Source organism: Lygodium microphyllum, chromosome 22 (genome assembly GCF_053477565.2).
Source record: "Lygodium microphyllum isolate KBCC chromosome 22, Lygodium_microphyllum_v1.1.10, whole genome shotgun sequence".
Lineage (NCBI taxonomy): Eukaryota > Viridiplantae > Streptophyta > Polypodiopsida > Schizaeales > Lygodiaceae > Lygodium > Lygodium microphyllum.
The window spans coordinates 105,318,998-105,342,135 of NC_141156.1; the positions used below are offsets into that span (position 1 = coordinate 105,318,998).

Genomic DNA, 23,138 nt, shown 5'->3' on the forward strand with positions numbered 1-23,138 from the left:
TCTAGCACATCAATATATGCAATACAACAAAAAACTTTTAAGTGAGATACATCATGCTTCCTTCTTGTAAAACACTATTCTAGTGTCATGCCATGAACTACAATTGTGGGAGTTCTACTCAAATATATATTCATTTAGGCCATTAATGCCCATGCAACTTCTGCAATATGCATGTTTTTCCTTTCTACAACCCTAGTTTGCTATATGGTACACCTGCATGCAAACTATCATTTTATACCATGAGACCTTAGAAAATCACTAAACTCATAAGAAAGGTACTCTCCTCCTCGATTTGACTAGGGTTTCATGAAAGGAGCCTTAGAAAGTTTTGAAGTGCTCCAATAGCTCACTCTTTTCCTTCATGAAATACACCCACAGCTTTCTAGAACAATAATCAACGAATGTAATAAAATACTTAATATTACCAATAGATACATTCTACATAGGCCTTGAACATCTATATGCACAACATCAAGTATATTCTTACTTACATCTTTATCATGTGAAAAAGGTTGTTTTATTTGCTTTCCAAATTAATATGCTTCATAGACCTTGTGAAATTGTGCAACTCTAAATACAAGCAAACATGTAAGAAATACTTTGGACTGTATTACTTTCAATCTTTGCACATTTTCATACCCAATACATTTATGCCATATTTTAATGTTTACAACAATACTTTGTCTTTAGCATATATAACATCATTTGTATTAGGAATTCTAGTATGTGTAGTAAATTTGTGGTCAACTCTACTTCCTTTTGTAATCAACTTGCACTTATTACTCAAGTCTTCCATAAAATAGCCCTTCTCATTAAATCTAACCTACAACCCTTACTCTACCATATGAGCAATAGACACCAAATCCTTTGCGATGAATATCACATGTAATACATCTAGCAAATACTTGCTAACCATCATGCAAAAATAATCACTTTTCTATATATAACATAGAATCTGTAAATCTTACATCTCCCTAAACCAATCAGTATGGCTAGCCATATGGTTAGATGCACCTGAATTAACATACCATACATAAGTACTTGTCCCTTCTCATGCAATAGCATTTATTAATGATGCATACAAATAGACACTCATTTTTATCATCATTTTGTATCGAAGATGATGCATTTCCTTGTAATTTACCACTATGAATGCCATCCTTCTTATCACATCAATGGGCTACAATATGATGTGTTCTTCCACACTAATGACAAATAGTACTAGAATTACTAGAACCTCTGTTCTACCATCCACCTATTCCTCTAGAACTCTCCCTACCTCTAGAATTTCTGTGGCCTCTTGAAATCTACAGATCACCAAACTATCAACTTAACCCTTTAGAATTTCCATAGGAAGATTAACCTTCAACTCCTTTCTATGTTGTTGTGAGAGATTACTAGTATTTGAGGCTTGTCCTTGATGTAAGCTCATCTCTCTTACTTCTTGAAGTTGGCATTGCAGGTCTTGCATACCCATACATAGAGCTTGAGGTTCCTCAACTTATAACTATGCATTGCTCAACTTGACCTAGAGCTTGAGGTTCCTCAACTTGTAACTATGCATTGGCCTCATGGAGCTCTTGGATCTCTTGTTGAATGCTTTGCAGGGTAGCAATGATACTTTTCATCATAGACTCCATAATGGCGCAGGCAAGATTGAGGTACCTAGATTGCTTGCAATATGATGTTTCTTATAGTTTGAGAGGCCAACTCCTTGTAGATATGATTTATTCTTATGTTTCCATCTTTGGAAAGGATGCTCTTCCAAATAGTTTTCACTCTCCTCTTCCACATTGGAGTCTTAGTTTAGGGAAATCTCTTTTTCTAATGATCCCTAAAATTGAAAATGTGTTGGCCCCCAAGCCTACCAAAATCACTCTTCTTCTTATTACAAGCCCACATGACTTTGTCTTAGCTAGAGACCAAATCGTTTGAGGGTTTTAGGCACCCTCTAAACATAATGATGCCAATAAATTGCCCTTTTTTCTTTGCAATACCTCCTTAAGACAATCTTCTTATTCATCTGATAAATGGAATTGTCCACCGATTATATAAGCACTCTTCCATCTAAGATCACCTAGATTTCAAACATCAGACTAGCTCCTAATTCCCTTGTTGAATAGTGTCCTAGAGAGTCTAGGTTGGGCTCTAATTGGTAGAAAGTCATAATCAAAGGCCATATGACTTGGTGAAATACTAGATGTTGATCCAATTGGCATCATCGCACCTCTTATTCCAAACTAGGACAATTTGTGAACAACCAATGATTTTGGGATTTTGATAGGGGTTCCTCTACTCAACATCACATCTGTCCATTCAAGACCAGCAAACACTCCTCCTAGGATCATGTGAGACACCATCTAATGCCCCAAATTCTTTATCCATGGCTTTTGGGACTCCATCATCTAAAGGAGGCTAAAGATTAACCTTTGAACTTTGTCTTGAAGCCGCTCCGAATCCTAGACCATCTCATGTGTTTTAGTCGTGATCAAATCCCAATCTGTGGAGTGCCATGAGTGCTTGCCCCTATTGCTCCAAAGCCAATCCCTAAGGAGTAGAATAAGTGAAACTCATCATTGCTGCAGCAAGAACCATTGTTGCCACTAACATAGATGCGAGGACTGGTATCTTATCACCAAAGGTGAGAGGAGTTGCTATCCATCTTTCTACTTTGCCTTCAAGTGCACTCTTAACTAGCAACATCTCAAATGTGATACCCGAGCCCAAAGGGCAGGCTAGATACCTTTTTTATTCACTTAAAACCATAGCCATTTAGCCATTCATCCATCCGAGCTATCATAACCCTGGGATGATAGACCAGATACAACGTTGGCTGAGCCCTAAGATCTGGTATCCGGTCCATCGTCTCGAGTTTTGTTTAGCCTTTTGAGGCTAAGTAAAGAATGCGTATATTACATTGACCGCCTCTGTCGACTGTTGCACACAGAGAGAGAGAGAGAGAGAGAGAGAGAGATTGTATATGCATACGCGGACCTGATGTCTAAGGGGGATCGCGACGAAGAAGAAGAACGGGAGGAGCTGCGGCACAGGCCCGGTTCTGCCGGCGATGTCAAAGGGCACGACGGCGATGAAGAAGATGAAGATTACCAGGAGTATATTCCTGTCAGAAAGAGGAGAATGCTGGAAGCTCAAAGATTCTTGCAGAGGAAGGGCAGAGGGATCGTCTCTTCTTCCACAGAGGACGGTGAGCATGGCCCAAATGCAGAAGCGAAGCCGAGCCTTCTCGTCAAGGCATCCCAGCTGAAGAAGGACCAGCCGGAGATCAGTGCTACAGAACAGCTCGTTATCCAAGAGAAGGAAATGATTGAGCGGCTTTCTGAGCGTAAAACCCTAATGTCTGTTCGGGAGCTTGCCAAGGGCATACAGTATACAGAACCTATGAAAACTGGCTGGAAACCCCCATCTCATGTGCGCTACATGAGTGAGAAGGAATGCGAAGAAATCCGTAAGCAGTGGCATATCCTTGTGGAAGGAGAGGATATTCCACCACCTTGCAAAAACTTCAAGGACATGCGATTTCCAGAAGCTGTTCTGCAGAAGCTTAAGGCTAAGGGTATTACAAGGCCTACACCTATCCAGGTACAGGGTCTGCCTGTTATCTTGTCTGGAAGAGACATGATAGGAATAGCTTTCACTGGATCAGGAAAAACTTTGGTTTTTGTTCTACCCCTAATTATGCTGGCCCTCCAAGAAGAAATAAGGATGCCCCTTATTGGTGGTGAAGGGCCATTTGGCATGATTGTATGCCCTTCTCGAGAACTGGCGAGGCAGACCTTCGATGTTGTTGAGGAGTTTGTGTCTGTCCTCAGGGGTAAAGATAATCCAGATTTAAGGTGTATGCTTTGTATAGGAGGCATTGACATGAAATCTCAGCTTGAAGTGGTTAAAAAAGGAGTCCATATTGTTGTTGCAACACCGGGAAGGCTCAAAGATATGCTGGCCAAGAAGAGAATGAATCTGGACAATTGTAAGTACTTGACATTGGATGAGGCAGACAGGCTAATTGATTTGGGATTCGAGGAAGATATTCGGGAAGTTTTTGATCACTTCAAAGCACAGCGACAGACACTGCTATTTTCAGCAACTATGCCTAAAAAGATTCAAAATTTTGCAAAAAGTGCCCTTGTGAAACCTGTCATTGTTAATGTAGGTAGGGCAGGTGCCGCCAACCTTGATGTGATACAAGAAGTTGAATATGTAAAACAGGAAGCTAAGATGGTCTACTTACTGGAGTGTTTGCAAAAGACTCCTCCCCCTGTGTTAATATTTTGTGAGAACAAGGCAGATGTCGATGCTATTCATGAGTATCTTCTTAGAAAAGGTGTTGAGGCTGTTGCCATTCATGGAGGGAAAGATCAAGAGGACAGGGAGTATGCAATCTCTTCATTCAAGAAAGGAGAGAAGGACGTGTTGGTCGCAACAGATGTGGCATCCAAGGGTTTGGATTTCCCGGATATTCAGCATGTGATCAATTATGACATGCCTGCAGAAATTGAAAATTATGTTCACAGAATAGGAAGAACTGGACGCTGTGGCAAGACAGGCATTGCAACCTCATTTATAAATAAAAATCAAAGTGAGACAATACTCCTTGATCTGAAGCACTTGCTGAAGGAGGCCAAACAAAGAATACCCCCAGTCTTGGCAACACTTGATGATCCTATGGAGGATGTGGAGGAGCTTGCCAAAGCAAGTGGGGTAAAAGGTTGTGCATACTGTGGAGGACTAGGGCATCGTATAGGCGAATGTCCGAAGCTGGAACATCAAAAGAGCCAAGCTATTGCGGGCACAAGGCGAGATTACTTTGGGTCAGGAGGCTATGGTGGTGAGATTTAAATGGGGAGATAGAATCAGACAGGGAACGTCATTGACTTGCCTGCATGCTTGCGCTGTACTGTAACAGAGGCTTAGGTGTCAGTCTTTCTATTTGTGAAGTGCATTACAAGCATTTCACTTGTGATTGTTGTAACTTCTGAAATCCCAGAAAGTTTGAAAGAGCTAGCACCCAGCCTCTTGATATTTGTATGCAATTGTGCTGCAACTTTGAATGCTATATCTCATCACTGTTATTAAAGTGCACCTTGACCTAGTATTAAGGGATCCTCGTTCTAGGCATTCATTTATGCGGTGTTGTTTGTACAAAATTCCTCTTACTGAGGAGAAATACCACATAATAAATTCCCATATGTGGATTCTGATTTCTGTCCTGAACTGTGCACAGTTCAATATGTGAGTCTATTGAAACAGGTGTCTTCAGCAGCAATAATTGTGTTATCTGTTGGAATATGCAATAATTTACAGGTTTTTTCCTTGGTGTTTGCAATTTTTTCAACACTAAATTTTGGGTTTTTAAGATCTGACACAACATGGCACAGAGCTACGGTTCTGAGGTCCCACCTGCTTCCTTATCATTTCATATTTTGGTATCTGTTGGTGGTGAGGTGAACTGTGGCAGTGTTGCCGGGCTGTAGGTGGCACTGCTTAGGAGAGCTTTTGAAGTGTTGAAGGAGATTGTGATTTGGTGAACAGAGTAGCTGCAACTAAGATGAGGGTGCAGTAGAAGCTGCAAGACATACACGGACCTGTTGAGCTGTTGAGGCTCAAGATCAAAAGTGGATGTGCACCTGTGCTTACTGGGCCATGTGCACCTGTGCTTGTCTTGCAGTAGAAGCTGCAAGACAAAATTGGGGTGTTGTTAAGCTATTGAGGCTCAAGTTCAAAAGTAGATCTGCACCTGTGCTGGGGCTGGGGTGAGATGCAAAAGTCAAAACCTGAAGCAGGTAGAGTATTTGGAAGCATATGCTGGTGGCCAGAGGTCATCTGGAGTTTTTTTGAGGCAGGGCATACCTAACTGGTGGGCCCTAAATTAGGGCTTTTATGGCATCAAAGAGAGGGAACCTGACTACAGATGTGTGGCTAGATGTTGTCCAGTGATACGGTAGCTTGCAGCACATCTGACAGGTTTGAAGGTTTTTTTGGCAAAACCTTACAAATTCTTAATTAGCATATGGTTCTATATTCTCATATTCACCAAGGCTTTAAAATCTCAATTTTCTTCCTTTTCCCCCTACGAATTCTGCTCGTATTCACACAGAAAAGAAAAGTGATTTGTAAGGTAGGTATAATTTTTGATAAGAGTGCAGAAACTAGGACTTAAGCAGCAACAAACTTTGGAGTGCACAATTAAGAGAGAACAGATAAGATGCAGATCAAATCTGGAGAAGAGATGAAGCAGAAAACTTTTTGGCAAAGAGGGAGGAGCTGCCACAATTCACCACCAAGCCAAACACAGGACTCTTTAAATATTAATTAATGTGCTATATTGCAACTGAGGTTAATGCTTGCCACATAACCCTTAATTTAATGGCCCTAAGTATTGTTGATCCATCAATTGACATAAACTCTTAGTAAATGGTATTCCTTGTTTGTATTTGATGAACATCTAAAGTCATTTGTAGTTGATGAGGTATTGATAGTCTTTCATAGAGTTTTGTAATCTCATCCCTTGGGATAAGATTGTCCGTGTTCCTTAGTTGGATTCAAAGCTTGTTGTCTACCATTAAATCAAGTATAAATCTTTAACCAATCTACTCAAAATATGTTCATGGATTGGGAAAGCTATTGTAGCTTAGATTTTGGGGTATTATTGCTAGATTTGGATATATTGTAGCTTGGATTTTGGGGCATTATTGCCAGATTTGGATGTATTCAAGAAGCCATTAAAGGTTGCAAAAAAAGTATTATAGCAATGATGTTGCTTTTGGTTTTGAATTGGTACATGTATTAGATGTTGGAAGCATGGGGGTTGCTTAACTCACGGCTTGCTTAAGCAAGGGGCATGCTTGATCCCGGAAGCATTAGGGAAGTTTATGAATTGAGCACATGGCCTGCTTGTTTGAGAAGTAGGTAGCTTATCTTTGTTAGAGAGAAGGACATTTAGTTTTGAGCTTGTAATGGAGAGAAGAGAGAGCCTTAAGTTCTAGGCTCCACGTATTAGTAGAAAAGGACGTTGCTGTAGAAATCAACAATGGCGAGTATATGGAGGAGGTCCATATGGATTATCGGTAGCTAGAAACGGTGCAATACTCTAGTTGATTAGTCTTTTTTCCTTGAGGTGTAAAGCCTTCGTATAAAGCATTAAATATAATCCTCCCCTGGTATGGGGTTTGTAGCTACACCATGGCGTTGGAGTCAGAAATACCTATATAGGGAGTAGTAGTGACTATGCTTTGCTTGGTTTCCACTTTGCGTGTGATTCTTTATACTCACTGGTGGTGAACCCTCATGTGTGGCATCACGAGGGTGTAGTCTTGAGATGTACCTCAATGTTGTATCTTTCAATATCATGAATGCAAAGATTCCTTACTGATATATCTTGTGTGCCATTCCGCAGTGCCTTGTCTGTGTGTCATGTTAGGTTATGGCTTGAAGTCTTGTGAAGGTTTGTAACACTTGGTATTAGAGCAACTCTAGCGCAAAGCATACTAGCTCGAGAGGGGAGTAGGCTCACGGACGTGGAGATCCTATCATAACATGTTGCGCAATATGATATGATGCCCCCAACTCTAGCGCAAAAGTATACTAGCTCAAGAGGGGAGCAGGCTCACGGATGTGGAGATCCTATCATAACATGCGCAATATGATATGATGGCCCCAACATGATGCGACATGACATGTCGCGCCCCCGTGGCCCCCTATCTCTCCCCCCTCGGGTGTTGTACCTGCTGTGCTGAAAACTGGAAGAGAACCTCATGTGTCAACAAAGTTGAGAGGGAGTTGTGGCGTGATAGGAATGTATGGCAACCATTCAAAAATGTATTGGAGAGAGCTAAAGCTGTGGGAGGATACTTTCTTTGAGGAGAAAGACCAGCTATGTCACTCTCTCAAAATCACATACAAGAAGAAAGAGGTGCCGCTCAAACTAATCGAGCAAACAAAGAAGACCATCAAAGCACTAAGGAAGGCCTACAAAGGAATAGATGTGTTGCGCAATCTTGAAGAGAAGGTTGAAGAGTTGTATGAAGTCTCGAAGGAGGTTGATTACCAATTGATCATGGTGCGAGAGAGAGCCAAGCTGTGGCAAGTGCTATCCCTATCCCGGAGAATAATACGAACCCAAAGAAGTTTTAGAAAAGGAAGAAATGATGGAATATTATGTGAACTTGGGAGAAGGATGGAGAATGGATGTGTAAACGCCCCGAACAACGTAGTATGCTTAATAATTATGATATTTGCTTGTTTTCGAGATTTAATATAAAAGAGAATGAACACTTAAAGCTGAAAATGAAAATTACTCACAAAATTACAGCCATAAAAATGTAAAAGTAATGGAGACAAGATTGAGGGTTGAAGATGGGCAATCCCCCCCGAAGGAATGTATTTCTGCTCAACCCAAGTCCCTTAGGGAAGAGCTCAGTTACAATCAACCTGAGAGTGAGAAGAAGTAATTCTCACTCTCACAAGATCATGCAAAGATGTACAAACACACATGCATTATCTATTATGCAATGATAAGAATTGATTTCTTTACAGTATGAGAGAAGAAAAAGGGGAATTCAGCCTTTCTCCATCGTTGATCAACAGTACAGGGATAGAGCTTGCTTCTTGTAGCTAAAATGGAAGAAAGAGCTCAAGAAGGAGGTGCTGTAATGAATTTTCAGGCTTGCTGTCTTGTAAAACAGCAGTGATAGAAGAGGGAATATGGAAGAATTTGATAATGGAGAAGTGGGGGATGATGATGGGGATGGATGGGGCCAGTTTCTGGCTATCTGTGGGTGCTGTACATGAGTTTACAGCAAAGAAAAATGATGCTCAATGAAGAAAAACGAGCTCTTATTTATAGGAGAGGGGAGAGCTAGTACAAAAGGGAAAAGTGGAGTAGCACAATACAAGTGTCCAGCCACATGTCATGAGATGTGACAAGTGGTGGGACACTTGGAAACTTGTGTGACAAGTGTCTTGACACTTGTCTCTTCTTTATGGCCTTTCTTTTTGGGTTGAATACTGTCAAGAATAGAAACAACCAAATTTAGTAAGCACAGTCAGAGTACAGAACTTACTATTTTTAGAATGACATCCCTATTTTTTAGGACTAGCATTTTTAGGCTAATTCGAGACTCCTAAAATTTAGGGGCCTCCTAAAATTTAGGGATCTCCTAGAATTTAGGGACCCCCCAATATGGGTATCATATGAAAGCTTTTTCCGTGTACATCGCAAAAATGGTATCCGAATCTTCATGTGACTTTCCTATGCAAAGAAATGTGCATTTCAAGCTTTCAGCCCACACATGCACATTATACAAGCATTTCATGATCATGCCATCTTGTTGATTGTAACTGTTTGTTCTGGTGGATCTAGCCCACACTTCAAGGCATCAATCCTTTCTGTGTGCGAGTCTAACCCTGATATGCGTGAGTTCTAGTCACAGGCACCCAATCGGGTCATATAGGTGGAAGTGTGAACTAACCTTTCTCTAACCCACTGTGTGGGTCCACCATAACCTGTGACCACTCATCAGTGGCCAGCTCCAATGCACTTTTCTTTATATCTAATTAGTGCAAAGGAAATAAATTTAATAAATCATTATATAGATAAATTAATGAAAAAGGATACAAATTCTGTTTCTATAGAGTTGTGACAGCCCTCTGGCTTTTATTCAGCTGTCCTCAGCTGAAAATCTTCTTGATATTGTTGTAGAATATTTGGGTAATCCTTCATGAATTTTTCATCTACCCACTGTGCATCTGTGGTGGGTAGATTCTTGAATTTTAGCAAGAATTTTCGTGTCACAAGGCCACTTCTCGTGGTTCGATCCTTGAGAAACAAAATCTTTTCAGGTTCCAAGAGTTGCTCTGTTTCTTCAACTTCTGGGGGATCTTCAGTAATGGGTTCCTTTGGTTCTGGTCCTATGTAAGGTTTTAGCAAACTTACATGAAAAGCATTGTGTATTTTCCAATGAGTAGGAAGCTCAAGTTGATAAGAAACTTCATTTATTTTCTCAATCACTTTGAAGGGTCCAAAGTATCTACTGGAGAGCTTTGGAAAAGATGAATTTTGACCAGAACCTTGTTTGAGCCTGCTTTTATCGAACTTTAGCAAGACATATTGACCTTTTTCAAAAGCCAAAGGTCTTCTTCGTTTATCTGCTTGCTTCTTTTGTCGCTCTTGCGCAACTTTGATAGTGGCTCGAACTTGATCCATTGTTGTTTTTAAATCTGAAGCAAACTCATCAGCAGCAAAAATCTTATCTTTAGTGCGAATAATTGGAGGAGGAATCACTTTACCCTGTACTATTTCATTTGGAGCTTTCCCTGTGGATGAGTGCACTGTATTGTTGTAAGCAAACTCCAATAATGGAAGATATTTCTCCCATTGTGACTTATGTTCACTAACATAAGCTTTCAACATATCCAAAAGAGTGAGATTCATCACCTCTGTTTGGCCGTCAGTTTGAGGATGAAAAGCTGAGGAGAACTTTAAAGTGGTTCCCAAATTCTCAAATAAAGCACGCCAAAAGTTACTTGTGAATTTGGAGTCTCTATCTGAAATGATCTCAGAAGGCATACCATGTAATCTGAAGATATGTTGAATGAAAAGTCTTGCAGCTTGTGCGGATTTCAATGTTTTATGACATGGAATAAAATGTGATTGTTTGCTGAATCTATCAATTATGACCCAAATCATATCATGACCTTGAGGTGTTCTTGGAATACCTGAGATGAAATCCATTGTGATAGATTCCCATAGATCTTTGGGCACTGGAAGAGGTTGTAACAATCCTGGAATCTTCTGCCTATCATATTTGGATTTTTGGCATACCAGACAAGCCTCAATGAAGTTATGTGTATCTTTTCGTAATGTTGGCCAATAAAAGTAGCGCTCAATTGCACTTAGAGTGGCTGCCCTCCCTCTATGCCCTGCATAAGGGGGTTCATGACTTTCTTTAAGCACCTTTTGTCGAATAGGAAGAGTGACACAAAGGCGATTGTTCATGAGAAGGTAACCATCTTTGATGGAATAATCTGGATGAGAACCTCCTTGCTGTAAATTTGACCAAATTGCTGCAAAATCAATATCTTCATCATAAGTATTCTTCATCGTTTGAAAATCTTCATGATGAGCCACTGTAATAGTTGCAATGCGAGGCACTCTAGAAAGTGCATCAGCAACTACATTTTGTTTCCCTGGAGTGTACATAATTTGAAAATGAAACATAGACAAGAAATTTTCCCATCTTGCATGTTTCTCCTGCAAATGCTTTTGAGTCTTGAAATACTTCAAGCTTTGATGATCGGTTTTAATAAGGAATTCATTGCCTAAAAGATAATGTTTCCATATCTTTAAAGCATGAACCACTGCTAAGAGCTCCTTTTCATAAATGTCATACCTTTTCTCCACATCATTTAGACGGCGGCTTTCAAAGGCTACGGCATGGCCTTCTTGATTTAGCACTGCACCAATACAATCACCGCAAGCATCTGCTTCCACCACGAATGGTTTTACCAGATCTGGAATGATAAGAACAGGTCCAGAAGTAAGAGTTGTTTTCAGCCTTGTGAAGGCTGCCTTCTCTTTTTCCTTCCATTGGAAAGAGATCTTCTTCTTTGTAAGGTCATGAAGCGGAGAAGCCATATGTGCAAAATGCTTGATGAAGCAGCGGTAATAAGAACATAAGCCAAGAAACGATTGCACCTCATGTACATCACGAAGATGAGGCCATTCTTGGATTATCCTGATCTTTTCAGGATCCATCTGAATCCCTTCAAAAGAGATGACATGCCCAAGGTAATTTATTTTATGCATGAAAAATTCACTCTTTTTACCATTTACCAAGAGTTGATTTTGTTGTAGTAATTGTAGAACAATTTCCAAGTGTTGATGATGCTCCTCTTCATTCTTGCTAAAGACAAGAATATCATCAAAGAAAGTACCGACATATTGTCGATGCTCTCTAAAGATGCGCTCCATCATTCGATTAAAGGTGGCTGGTGCATTGGTTAATCCGAAAGGAACCACCAAGAATTCATAAAGACCGTATGAAGTGCGGAAAGCAGTTTTGTGTACATCTTGTGGTATTACCCTAATTTGATGATAACCACTCTTTAAATCAATGCGGCTGAAAACCTTTGAGCCTCCTAGACGATCCAAAATGTCGTCAATTCTGGGAATAGGAAACCGATTCTTCACGGTGATTTTGTTGAGGGCTCGATAAAGATCAATGCACATCCTGAATGTGCCATCTTTCTTTTGAACAAGAAGAACCGGTGAACAAAATGGTGAGCTACTTGGCCTAATTAGCCCACGGTTGAGTAGGTCTTCGACTTGCTTTCTGATTTCTTCTTGTTGAGGACGGCTCACACGGTATGGTGCTATATTAGGAGGAGAACTGCCCGGGATAATATCAATATGATGGTCTTCTGGCCTTTCTGGGGGAAGCTGATAAGGAAGATCTTCCGAAAAACAATCTTTATACTTTTCCAAGAGCTGAAGTCGCTCTTGGTTTTCAGCATTCATATTATCTTTTACATCAGTGACATAAAGCAGACAACATTGAACACAATCCTTAATTGCTCTAGAGACTTGCATATGGCTTACCATAGGTATGGCGTCTCCAGAAACTCCAGCTTGGATCTCGTACTTCTTGCCTTTGTTGGTGAGTTCTACCTTCTTTTTCTGAGAGAAAATGGTTGAATCTATTCTATGATTCCAAGGCATGCCAAGAATCACATTGCAACCATCAAGGTCTCCGATACAGAAGGTATCTTCGTCACTGTAGCCTTGAATTTGAAACTTGAGCTTGCCAATGTAGGGTATCACAATCTTCATTGTGTCACCTTCATCAACATTTAAAGCTTGGCGAACTTCTACCGGAGTGTCCATCTCTTCATTCTTTAATCCAAGCTCTTTAGCTAATTGCAAGGAAATGATATTTTCATTCGCCCCAAGATCTATCAAGAATAGTGCTTGCTTACCTTGCAACTGTCCCCAAGCTTTTAATAATTTGCGCGTCTCTGGAGTGTGAGTTGTGTTTGCAACTACATCACTGATAGCATTGATTTTCACTGGCGACTTAGGCTTGTTGTCAGAAACCTTGCTTTGTCCCTTGTTTGGACATTGCTTCGCTATGTGGCCTGTTTGTCCACATTTAAAGCACTTCCCTTCTTTCATGAAGCGTTGCTTTTCTTCTTCGGAAAATTGCTTTGCTTGTGGGTATAGATTGGAGCGAAATTGAGGAGCATTAGGAGGTGCATAGGGCTTCATCTTCTTTTGATTTGATGGCTGCTTTTGCCACTGTTCTTGTCCTTCATTTGGGGCTGAATACTCCTCATCATCAGCTACTCTCTTCTTATCATTCTTTTGGAATGATTTGTTGCCATTGTGCTCCATTTCCCATGTCTCAGCATGGTCAATGAGTTCCCTGAGACTAGAACAATGATAATGATTAAGAGCAGTACGAAGTTTAAAATGCAAACCTCCTTGAAACTTCCTAAGCTTTTCCGAACTGCTGATCTTCTTGAAATGTTGGACCTTCAAAAGTAGCTCCCAAAATCTCTTGGTATAGTCACCAAGTGACTCATTTTTCCTTTGCCAAAACCGATCCCATTCCATTTTTACATCTCTTTTGAAATGAACAGGAAGAAATTGGCTTTGTATCAGGCGAACAAAGGACCGCCATGATTTTGGGGCAGCATGATCATATTCCAACCCCGTCCACCAAGTATGGGCTAAGTCGGTTAAATGTAAAGCTGCAAACTTAATCTTTTCTTTTTCTTTATACTTGTCACGACCATACAAAATTTGAAATTGACAAATAAACTTCAGAAGAAGATCAGGATTTCGGGAACCATCATACATACTGAACTTGATCTTCTTTTCAAGTTGAGATAGTGACTTAGTCTTCTTCTTCTTCTTATGCCTTCGTCCATGCTTGGATATTGAGGTTGAAGATGATGAAGTGCTTGATGGGGATGAAGATGGAGACGAGGGTGAAGAATGTCGACGCCTTTGACGATGATGAGGTCTTCCACGAGAAGGGTGTGACTCTTCATTACTAGAAGAGGATCCATCAGAATAGGCGCCAGATGACTTTGAAGAAGAGGATGAGCTTCGACGTGATCTCTTTCTTTGTCTTGAAGTAGAATGGGACTGCCTCTTAGAAGTAGTTGGACTTCTTGATCGGCTCCTTTCATTGGTATGGCTTTGTCTCCTTGAAGTAGATAGGCTTCTTTCCTTGAATTCTTTGGGATTCTCAACTTTTTCTAGTTTGAGAAGTTGCTCACGAATTTGCTGATTCTCCTCTCTAAGACTTTGAATGGCTTGAAGGATAGCACTCGATTGATCCATTGAGACTAAAGAAAAAAAAAAAAGCTCACGCACTCAATGCAAGGGCTAAAAACAAACAAACTTTTAGTTGTAAGCACTACCAGTGTTGGGGGTGAGGACCGAGCCAAAGCTCTGATACCACTGTAAACGCCCCGAACAACGTAGTATGCTTAACAATTATGATATTTGCTTGTTTTCGAGATTTAATATAAAAGAGAATGAACACTTAAAGCTGAAAATGAAAATTACTCACAAAATTACAGCCATAAAAATGTAAAAGTAATGGAGACAAGATTGAGGGTTGAAGATGGGCAACCCCCCCCGAAGGAATGTATTTCTGCTCAACCCAAGTCCCTTAGGGAAGAGCTCAGTTACAATCAACCTGAGAGTGAGAAGAAGTAATTCTCACTCTCACAAGATCATGCAAAGATGTACAAACACACATGCATTATCTATTATGCAATGATAAGAACTGATTTCTTTACAGTATGAGAGAAGAAAAAGGGGAATTCAACCTTTCTCCATCGTTGATCAGCAGTACAGGGATAGAGCTTGCTTCTTGTAGCTAAAATGGAAGAAAGAGCTCAAGAAGGAGGTGCTGTAATGAATTTTCAGGCTTGCTGTCTTGTAAAACAGCAGTGATAGAAGAGGGAATATGGAAGAATTTGATAATGGAGAAGTGGGGGATGATGATGGGGATGGATGGGGCCAGTTTCTGGCTATCTGTGGGTGCTGTACATGAGTTTACAGCAAAGAAAAATGATGCTCAATGAAGTTAAACGAGCTCTTATTTATAGGAGAGGGGAGAGCTAGTACAAAAGGGGAAAGTGGAGTAGCACAATACAAGTGTCCAGCCACATGTCATGAGATGTGACAAGTGGTGGGACACTTGGAAACTTGTGTGACAAGTGTCTTGACACTTGTCTCTTCTTTATGGCCTTCCTTTTTGGGTTGAATACTGTCAAGAATAGAAACAACCAAATTTAGTAAGCACAGTGAGAGTACAGAACTTACTATTTTTAGAATGACATCCCTATTTTTTAGGACTAGCATTTTTAGGCTAATTCGAGGCTCCTAAAATTTAGGGGCCTCCTAAAATTTAGGGATCTCCTAGAATTTAGGGACCCCCCAATATGGGTATCATATGAAAGCTTTTTCCGTGTACATCGCAAAAATGGTATCCGAATCTTCATGTGACTTTCCTATGCAAAGAAATGTGCATTTCAAGCTTTCAGCCCACACATGCACATTATACAAGCATTTCATGATCATGCCATCTTGTTGATTGTAACTGTCTGTTCTGGTGGATCTAGCCCACACTTCAAGGCATCAATCCTTTCTGTGTGCGAGTCTAACCCTGATATGCGTGAGTTCTAGTCACAGGCGCCCAATCGGGTCATATAGGTGGAAGTGTGAACTATCTTTTCTCTAACCCACCGTGTGGGTCCACCATAACCTGTGACCACTCATCAGTGGCCAGCTCCAATGCACTTTTCCTTATATCTAATTAGTGCAAAGGAAATAAATTTAATAAATCATTATATAGATAAATTAATGAAAAAGGATACAAATTCTGTTTCTATAGAGTTGTGACAGGATGTGCGTTCAAAGGTAGAGAATATCATGATGGAGTTAGGATACAAGAAAGGAGATGAAGCTAGGTGGACATGTAAGAAGGATGAACCATTGTACCCACAGTAGATGAGGAGATAGAATTAGAAGATTAAAATGGAAGGGTGAAGTACGTGGGGTAGGGCATTTGCTACATGGGGCCAACACTTCTACCTTAGATGATGATATAGGTGAAGGAAAAGAAAGAAGTGAAGAGTTAGAAGCGAAGAAAGAAGAAAAGGGAGAGGATGAGCTCAGCCTAGATCTTAGACCACCTTAACCTCGACAACCCTAATCCCAACAACTAACTAAACCCTTAAAGTTCGATGATGATAGGCTAAGAAAGGAGTTGAAGGAGAGAATCATGCAAGTATGGGATGAGATAGAAGAAGATGATAGGAAAGAAGAATAAAAAGACTTATTAGATGGAGCCATAGAGAAGATCAAGGAAAAGATGAAACAAGAAAAGAGAAGAAAAGAGATAGAAAAGCAAATAGAGTTAGCTTAGGAAGAAGCTAGAAGAGAAAGAAAAGCTAGAGCAAGATGTGCAGAAACAAGTAGAAGAAATTTAGGAAAAAGATTGAGCAAGTAAAAAGAGGTGGAGGAACCAACTTAGAAGAACAAGTATGGAGAGCTAGAAAGTTTAAAGAAGAAGAGGAGCAAAAGATAGACATAGGCGAAGTAGGTTGAAAAGATGAGGAGAGCAAGTAAAAAGAGACAGAGGAACCAACTTAGAAGAACAAGTATGGAGAGCTAGAAAGCCAAAAGTAGAAGAAATTTAGGAAAAAGATTAAGCAAGTAAAAAGAGGTAGAGGAATCAACTTAGAAGAACAAGTATGGAGAGCTAGAAAGCCAAAGTAAGAGGAGCAAAAGATAGACCTAGGCAAAGTAGGTTGAAAAGATGAGGAGAGAGAGGAGAATGAGAATGAGAAGTAGAAGAAGGCGAAATCAAACACCAAGAAATGGAGGTGGGCCGCTAGAGCCAAGATGAGAGATGAGAATTAAGATGCCTCCTCCAAAACCCCCCAAGCTAAACTTGTGGCTAAGGACGAAGAAAACCAATCTTTTGATCCAAGGCCACATCCCACCCTAGCCAACTCAGATTAAAGTAGGAACCAAGTGCACTTTAGCAATGGAGTCATTGGCTATGCCTTTGAGCACGAAGAGGCAAACCCTTACGAGCTTGGATAGCATGAGTTAGAGGACAAAGTCTCAAAGAAGGGAGAGCATGAGGGAGTGCTTGCAATATGGTCTAATCCAAGTAACTTAGTGCCATGGAAGGGAACCTTGCTAGTTAAGTCTTGGAGAACTCTCCAACTCACTCTTAAGGTGAATGTCTTTGGACTATGTGATCTATTTGGGACCATACTCAATGTTGGTAAAGATTGAGATCTTAGCATTTGGGGCCACAAGTAGTGCAAGGAGTTGTCATCCTGATCCTATGGATTTGTGACACAGCAAGCACCATACATATGGGCGTCACCCCAAGAACTTCAAAGGTATCTCTACTTCCACAAACTAAAATCCAGTCTAAGTGCGACGACTTAGTCCATTCCCCTCCAAGAACTTGAACTCCAAATGAGACTAAGAAGAGCCAAAGAGGTGCCATGCACCAAGACCACACCTTCCATGCGAGAAGGCAAGCTAAACCAACTGATTTGTCTAAGTTCAAGGCAAGCAAGAAAGATTCCGCAAGGAGGCCAAGGAAAACAACCCAAGTTCTTGACTTGGCGATGAAGGAAAAGTGACTTGGTAAACAAACCAAGAGACCCAAGTCCCCAAGGCCCAAGACAATGGCACGAAGAAAGGGAGGGATGGCATGAGGAGCAATGCAATGGACTACCTCCCTTAAGGCATGACATAACATGGCTACAACCGTGCCACGACTCCTTGACCCCAATAGCGCAACAACTTGGGATTGTGCTGCCTACAAATCTTGGCATGCAAAGCCATAAGTGCCAAGCCACATCAAGTTAGGACTATGAAGCCTCTACTCCTCAAGTGTGATTGAGTCAAGGGTGGACTAGACTACAAAATAATAAAAAGAACTAAGTCTAGATGGGTAGACCCTGGCTAGCTTGATAGAATGAGTTGCGTTAAGACCCCCATGTCGTAGTGTGATAGACACTAACCAGAAGGGTGGAGTACTCCTCCCACCTTTAATTTTTCAAATTTATTGACTTGACAATTATCATTATCATATTTGACTATATAGTGCAAGACATCCTTATATATTCGAGGCCAATAAAATTACCTCTTCATAGGACCAAAGCCTTGTTAACTCCTTGGGATTCCACACTAGGGATATTATGACACTCACACAGTTTTCAAGACCTAATTTCCCTTTCTTTTGGGACATAATTGATGATTGTAGAGTGAATAATCATCATTAATGGTAAAATGTTTCCACTTGAATCTATGTAGAATATCACCTAGTATTTCTTCTTGAATATCCCTTTGCTATGCCTTCATTAATGGAAGCCCTTTTTCTTAGATCCCCTTTGTTGGTGGCTTCCTATATAATATTGGAAAATGTAGGGTTTACATGACATTTCCTTTTTAATCATTCAAGTAGATTACTAGTGAATTGAGCTCCCCTTTGTTTGTGGCTTCCCGTGTAATATTGGAAAATGTAGGATTTACATGACATATCCTTTTTAATCATTCAAGTAGGTCACTAGTGAATTGAGCTTAAACTCAATAAATTTATTATGGATATTCTACTACGAGAATATTCTATAATTTATTTTCCTTTTCCATACCTTAGGTCACAATGAAATTCTTGAAGAAGTTCTACCCATCTAGCCTTATGATCCTTTAAGTTTGTTAAATTAGTAAGCTAGTTAATTCTTTCTTGATGAAACACAATGATACTTTGGTACCATGCAAATAATGTTGCCATTTCTTCAATGCATGTACTGTTGCATATAGCTTCCTCTTATCAAAATAATACTTTTCTTGATCATTTATTGCTTTCAATGGTCAATCCTCTTGGAATAAGACCACACCTATAGCAAAGTCACTTGCATAAGTTTTAATCACAAAGGGTTTATTCATATCCACTGTATTTGGAAGTGGAGATGTAGCAATAGCTAACTTAAGCTTTTCAAACCTTACTTTTTGGTTTTCCCTTTCCCTTATAATTGATTAGTCTTGGGGATAACTATCTTGATATAATCTCAAACGAAATGATAACATTCAAAATAAACCTAGAAAGACTTGTAGTTCTTCTAGGCTATGTGGAGGTATCCATTCTAGTATTATCCTAAATTTTTTTGGATCCATCTTGATTCTCCTTTCGAGATAATAAACCCTAAATATATGGCACATTGAGCAAATAATTCACACTTGGATGCTTTGGAAAAAATAAAAAATTCTTAATAATTGGAATATCTTTCTAAGATGTTGTAAATGTTCTTTCTTAGTATGACTAAAGACAAGAATATCATCAACTAAGACCACAATGAAGTGATCCAAGTGCAATTGTACATCACTATTCATGGGCTTCATGAAAGTGGTTGGAACATTAGTAAGGCAAGAAGGGATTACCATAAATTCATAGTATCCATTTGGTCTATATGCTATCTTGAAAATACGTTTAGCCTTGAAGTGACTCGATGATAGCTAGATGTGAAGTCTATTTTTTAAAATACTTGACCTTCCTTCAATTGATAAAAAAGATTCTCACTCCTTGGCATTGGAAACTTATTCTTTCCGCCTCGATTCTAACTTTATGATAGCTAGATCTCAAGTAGAGGTGAGCTTCCTTCAACTCAGCAAGAACACAATCAGATCTTCGATTCAAACAGATATTTGTTCTTTACTCTAATCTTATCTAGTGATCTATAATCCAGAGTCACATAGAGCCATTTTTTAACTTCACCAATACAATTAGCGAAGCCCATGGTGAATTACTAGGTTCAATAAACCCCTTATTTAAATATTTAAAATTTTCATTTCCACTTCTTGCTACTAGCATTCACTTAACCTATAAGGAGGTTTTGAAATTAGGTGCACAATTTTAAATAGTTCTATGATATGTTCAACTTTCCCTCTTTCTATTGGTAAATTATGTGGTAAATTAGATGAAAAAATATTTAAATTAATTTAACAAAGCACATAATTCATTATTCACCCTTCTTTTAATTTCTTATTTATAGGTCTTATCTAAACGTCTAACAACAAATGCTTTAGTCTTTTGAAAGTCATCAATCCCTTTCAATTTGAGGATTATTTTGTGGTATTATATGCAACCTATGTCAACAAAAGTCTACCCCTTTGTATGATCTTACCCCTTTGTATGACATCATCTCAATCCTCCCCAAGTTTTTTCCATTTTCAATTTTTGGAAGAAATTCTTTCAAAAATATCAATTCAAATTGAATCTAATTTTAGAAACTATAGTGTTCCCTTTTATAGATTCTCCATAATCTATATGTTTTTGTCCTTGAAGGCCCAAATTAGCCTTCAATACTTGATATTTTAGTGTGTTTCTAAATTTGTGCAATTTTTTCTATTTTTTAAGAAAGGTGAATATTGTATCTTGATTTCTAGTCCCTTGGTGATTGAGATAATTTGGACAAACCTTCTAATGAAACAACTTTTGGATCTCAACTATTGTTACCCACGTCTTTCAACATGGTGTGTTGGTGTGGATCTTATGTCTCAAATTTCTTGTTGTTTATCCATTTCCTTTTTAGTCATTTCAAGAATACGAGTTATTTTTTATTTCAAGATATCGAATGTCTCTCCATGAAAGCTTGCATCTGCACTCCCATGCTATTGACACGAGCCATGAGCAATTCAAATTGCTCATGTGTGGTAAGATGGTTGTCTTAATGTTCCTTAGCCTCTTCAACTTCTATTTTGGGATGATCCTTTGCAATTTGTTTATCCCTTTTCCCTTCTTGCATTGCTATTTTCCTTTTATAATTATATAATTGGAATCATAAAAAGGAAGATGACTAATTGCTCAAAGGATACTAATGATTTCTCAAATTCACATAATGAATTCGTAGAAGTACACTTCCTTGATAATATTGGTAGCATGTCTTGATTTAGACATCATAGGCACTTCTTTTTGAACTATTGTCAACTTCCAAAGTTAATGTCTCAAGACTTGATGGGATGTGAGTAACCTTTGAAGAGTTGAAGATGTGTGATTTGTGACTCTTCCATGACGAGAATCAACAAGTCAGGATTGAAATTGTTGATGTATTGAATTTTTACATACAAGACAAGCCGAGCTGCTCAAATTTGATCACAAGGTTGATTGTTTAACTATTATTGGCAAATGACTACTATTGACTATTGATTTGGTCATGCTAAGACTCATGACTTGTAGTTAGCTACGTTCAGTGTGAAATGCACATTAGTTTTATGTGAACAATAGTCTTTTATGATCTATGCAAACAACAATTATTGGCACTATATCTTGTTTTGATGTGATACCATAATGAAGAGAGTTGATATATTTTGCACTATAATTCTTTTGTGTTTTTGTGTTTGAGTGATGGTTTTGATTCATGTGTTGTTCAGTTTCTGTTGTTGGTGATGTATTAATATTCCCTTGTCTTTGAGTATCAATGTTTTGGATTTAGTGATGTAACTGGACCAAAAATACTTGGTGAACTTGCCTCATTTTATTTACTTTGAATAGATGTAGGTCAAGCATGGAAAATGCTATTGCAATCATGAAGTGATGATGCGATTTTATGAAGTACCGTTTTGCATTGGTGCTGGGATGATGGTTATGGTAGTTATAGCATGCAGTCGCGTGTGCCTAGCTTGTGTGCTTGATAGAGTGGTTTCCCTTCACAATGAATGTCATTGTTACATGCTCCAAAGCAAGACATGTTTGAACACATGATGTTAGAAGATGGGATGGATTACAATGTGTGGGTGGATCTATGATAGGGCAAAGGGGTCACCACCAGTAGCAAAGTGAAGCATATTCACATACTACAAGTTTAGTTGGATAGGTTTTAGGCTTTGGTGCATATGTCAATTCTTTTATGAGTACACCCCCTAATGTCTTGCACCTACAATACCTTGTTTTAGGTAGCAAAATTCTTAACTTGATGGTTAATGCAAAAAGGCTACAACTTAATCCATTACCATCCAAACCACCCAAGAAACCAATCCGTACTACCGTGGCTCAATCACCTAACCTTGTAGTTAAGAAGATCAAGTTTTATGGTGAAAAGAAGGAGGATCCAAATTGCCATCTAGCACACTTTGTTGCAAGTGGCCATGACACATTATAGTATCCACACATTATACAACCAAGAAGGAAACTAAAGATCTATGTCGATCCATAGGGGAGTTTGTGGGATGTTGTGGTAGAGGAGCTCAACCTGCAAACTTATCTGGGTAGATGGTTCCAGGCCAGATTTGCTACTAGAGTAGCTCATCATGCTCAAAGGTTATTCAAACGAGGTGGGCCTAAACTCCTTCAAGTTCCAATTTGTACCTATACTCGACACTAAGGAGGGCCTAGATGTAGTGCCATTACTTGAGGGAGAGGGCTTTAGGCGATTAATAATGGCTAACTTCAGGATGTTAGAGGTGGGAGCAGAGGGGTCTTCAAAGAGTGGATCATTAGGATTAGGATCTCTACCTCCTTGATCCTTTCTTGGATCATTAGGATTTGAGGATTCTTCTTTGTGATTTGAGTGTGGTTCCTTCTTGACTGTGCCCTTGGGCTAGAGGCGAGGGTGCTCTGATGGCACTTTCGTGCAGGTCATGGCTCAATTGAATCTTGACTTGGATGAGGAATACTAGGCTCTTCATCTCTCGGGCTATTTTGACCTACTATTCCTTTGGAATGTGCTACCAAAGAAGGAGGGATTCTGCATTCTAGTGAAAGTTTAGGTCTACTACCATGCGCATAGCACTTGGATCCTCTCCTCTACTTTAGCTGCCCATTGCTCTAGCACTTGGTAGTACTCTACCATGATTTGCCACTTTGGATTGGTAGAATTGGTGCCGATGGGGAAGTCAAAGAAGTCTAGAGCCAAGGGTTGTGGAGATGCATCCTCTTCACTCAAGGTATCGATGACGGGCTCCTACATGGCAATGTGTTTGCCTTTACTAGTGGGCAAGGGGCACTTGGTTGTAGTTGCTTATTCCTTGGGCGATTAGTCTACAAGGATCTAGAGTGTGTGTAGTTTGGTCTGAGGCA

At 39.6% G+C, this 23,138-nt stretch overlaps 1 protein-coding gene across 1 annotated transcript; it reads left to right on the top strand.

Moving 5' to 3' along the window:
- The first annotated feature begins 2,797 nt into the window (after positions 1-2,797).
- Positions 2,798-5,274, top strand: LOC148017465 (DEAD-box protein abstrakt). Its single transcript, XM_087663073.1, has one exon. It carries the CDS (start codon positions 2,998-3,000, stop codon positions 4,855-4,857), a length of 1,860 nt encoding a protein of 619 aa, XP_087519199.1. The 5' UTR covers positions 2,798-2,997; the 3' UTR covers positions 4,858-5,274.
- The last annotated feature ends 17,864 nt before the right edge of the window (positions 5,275-23,138 follow it).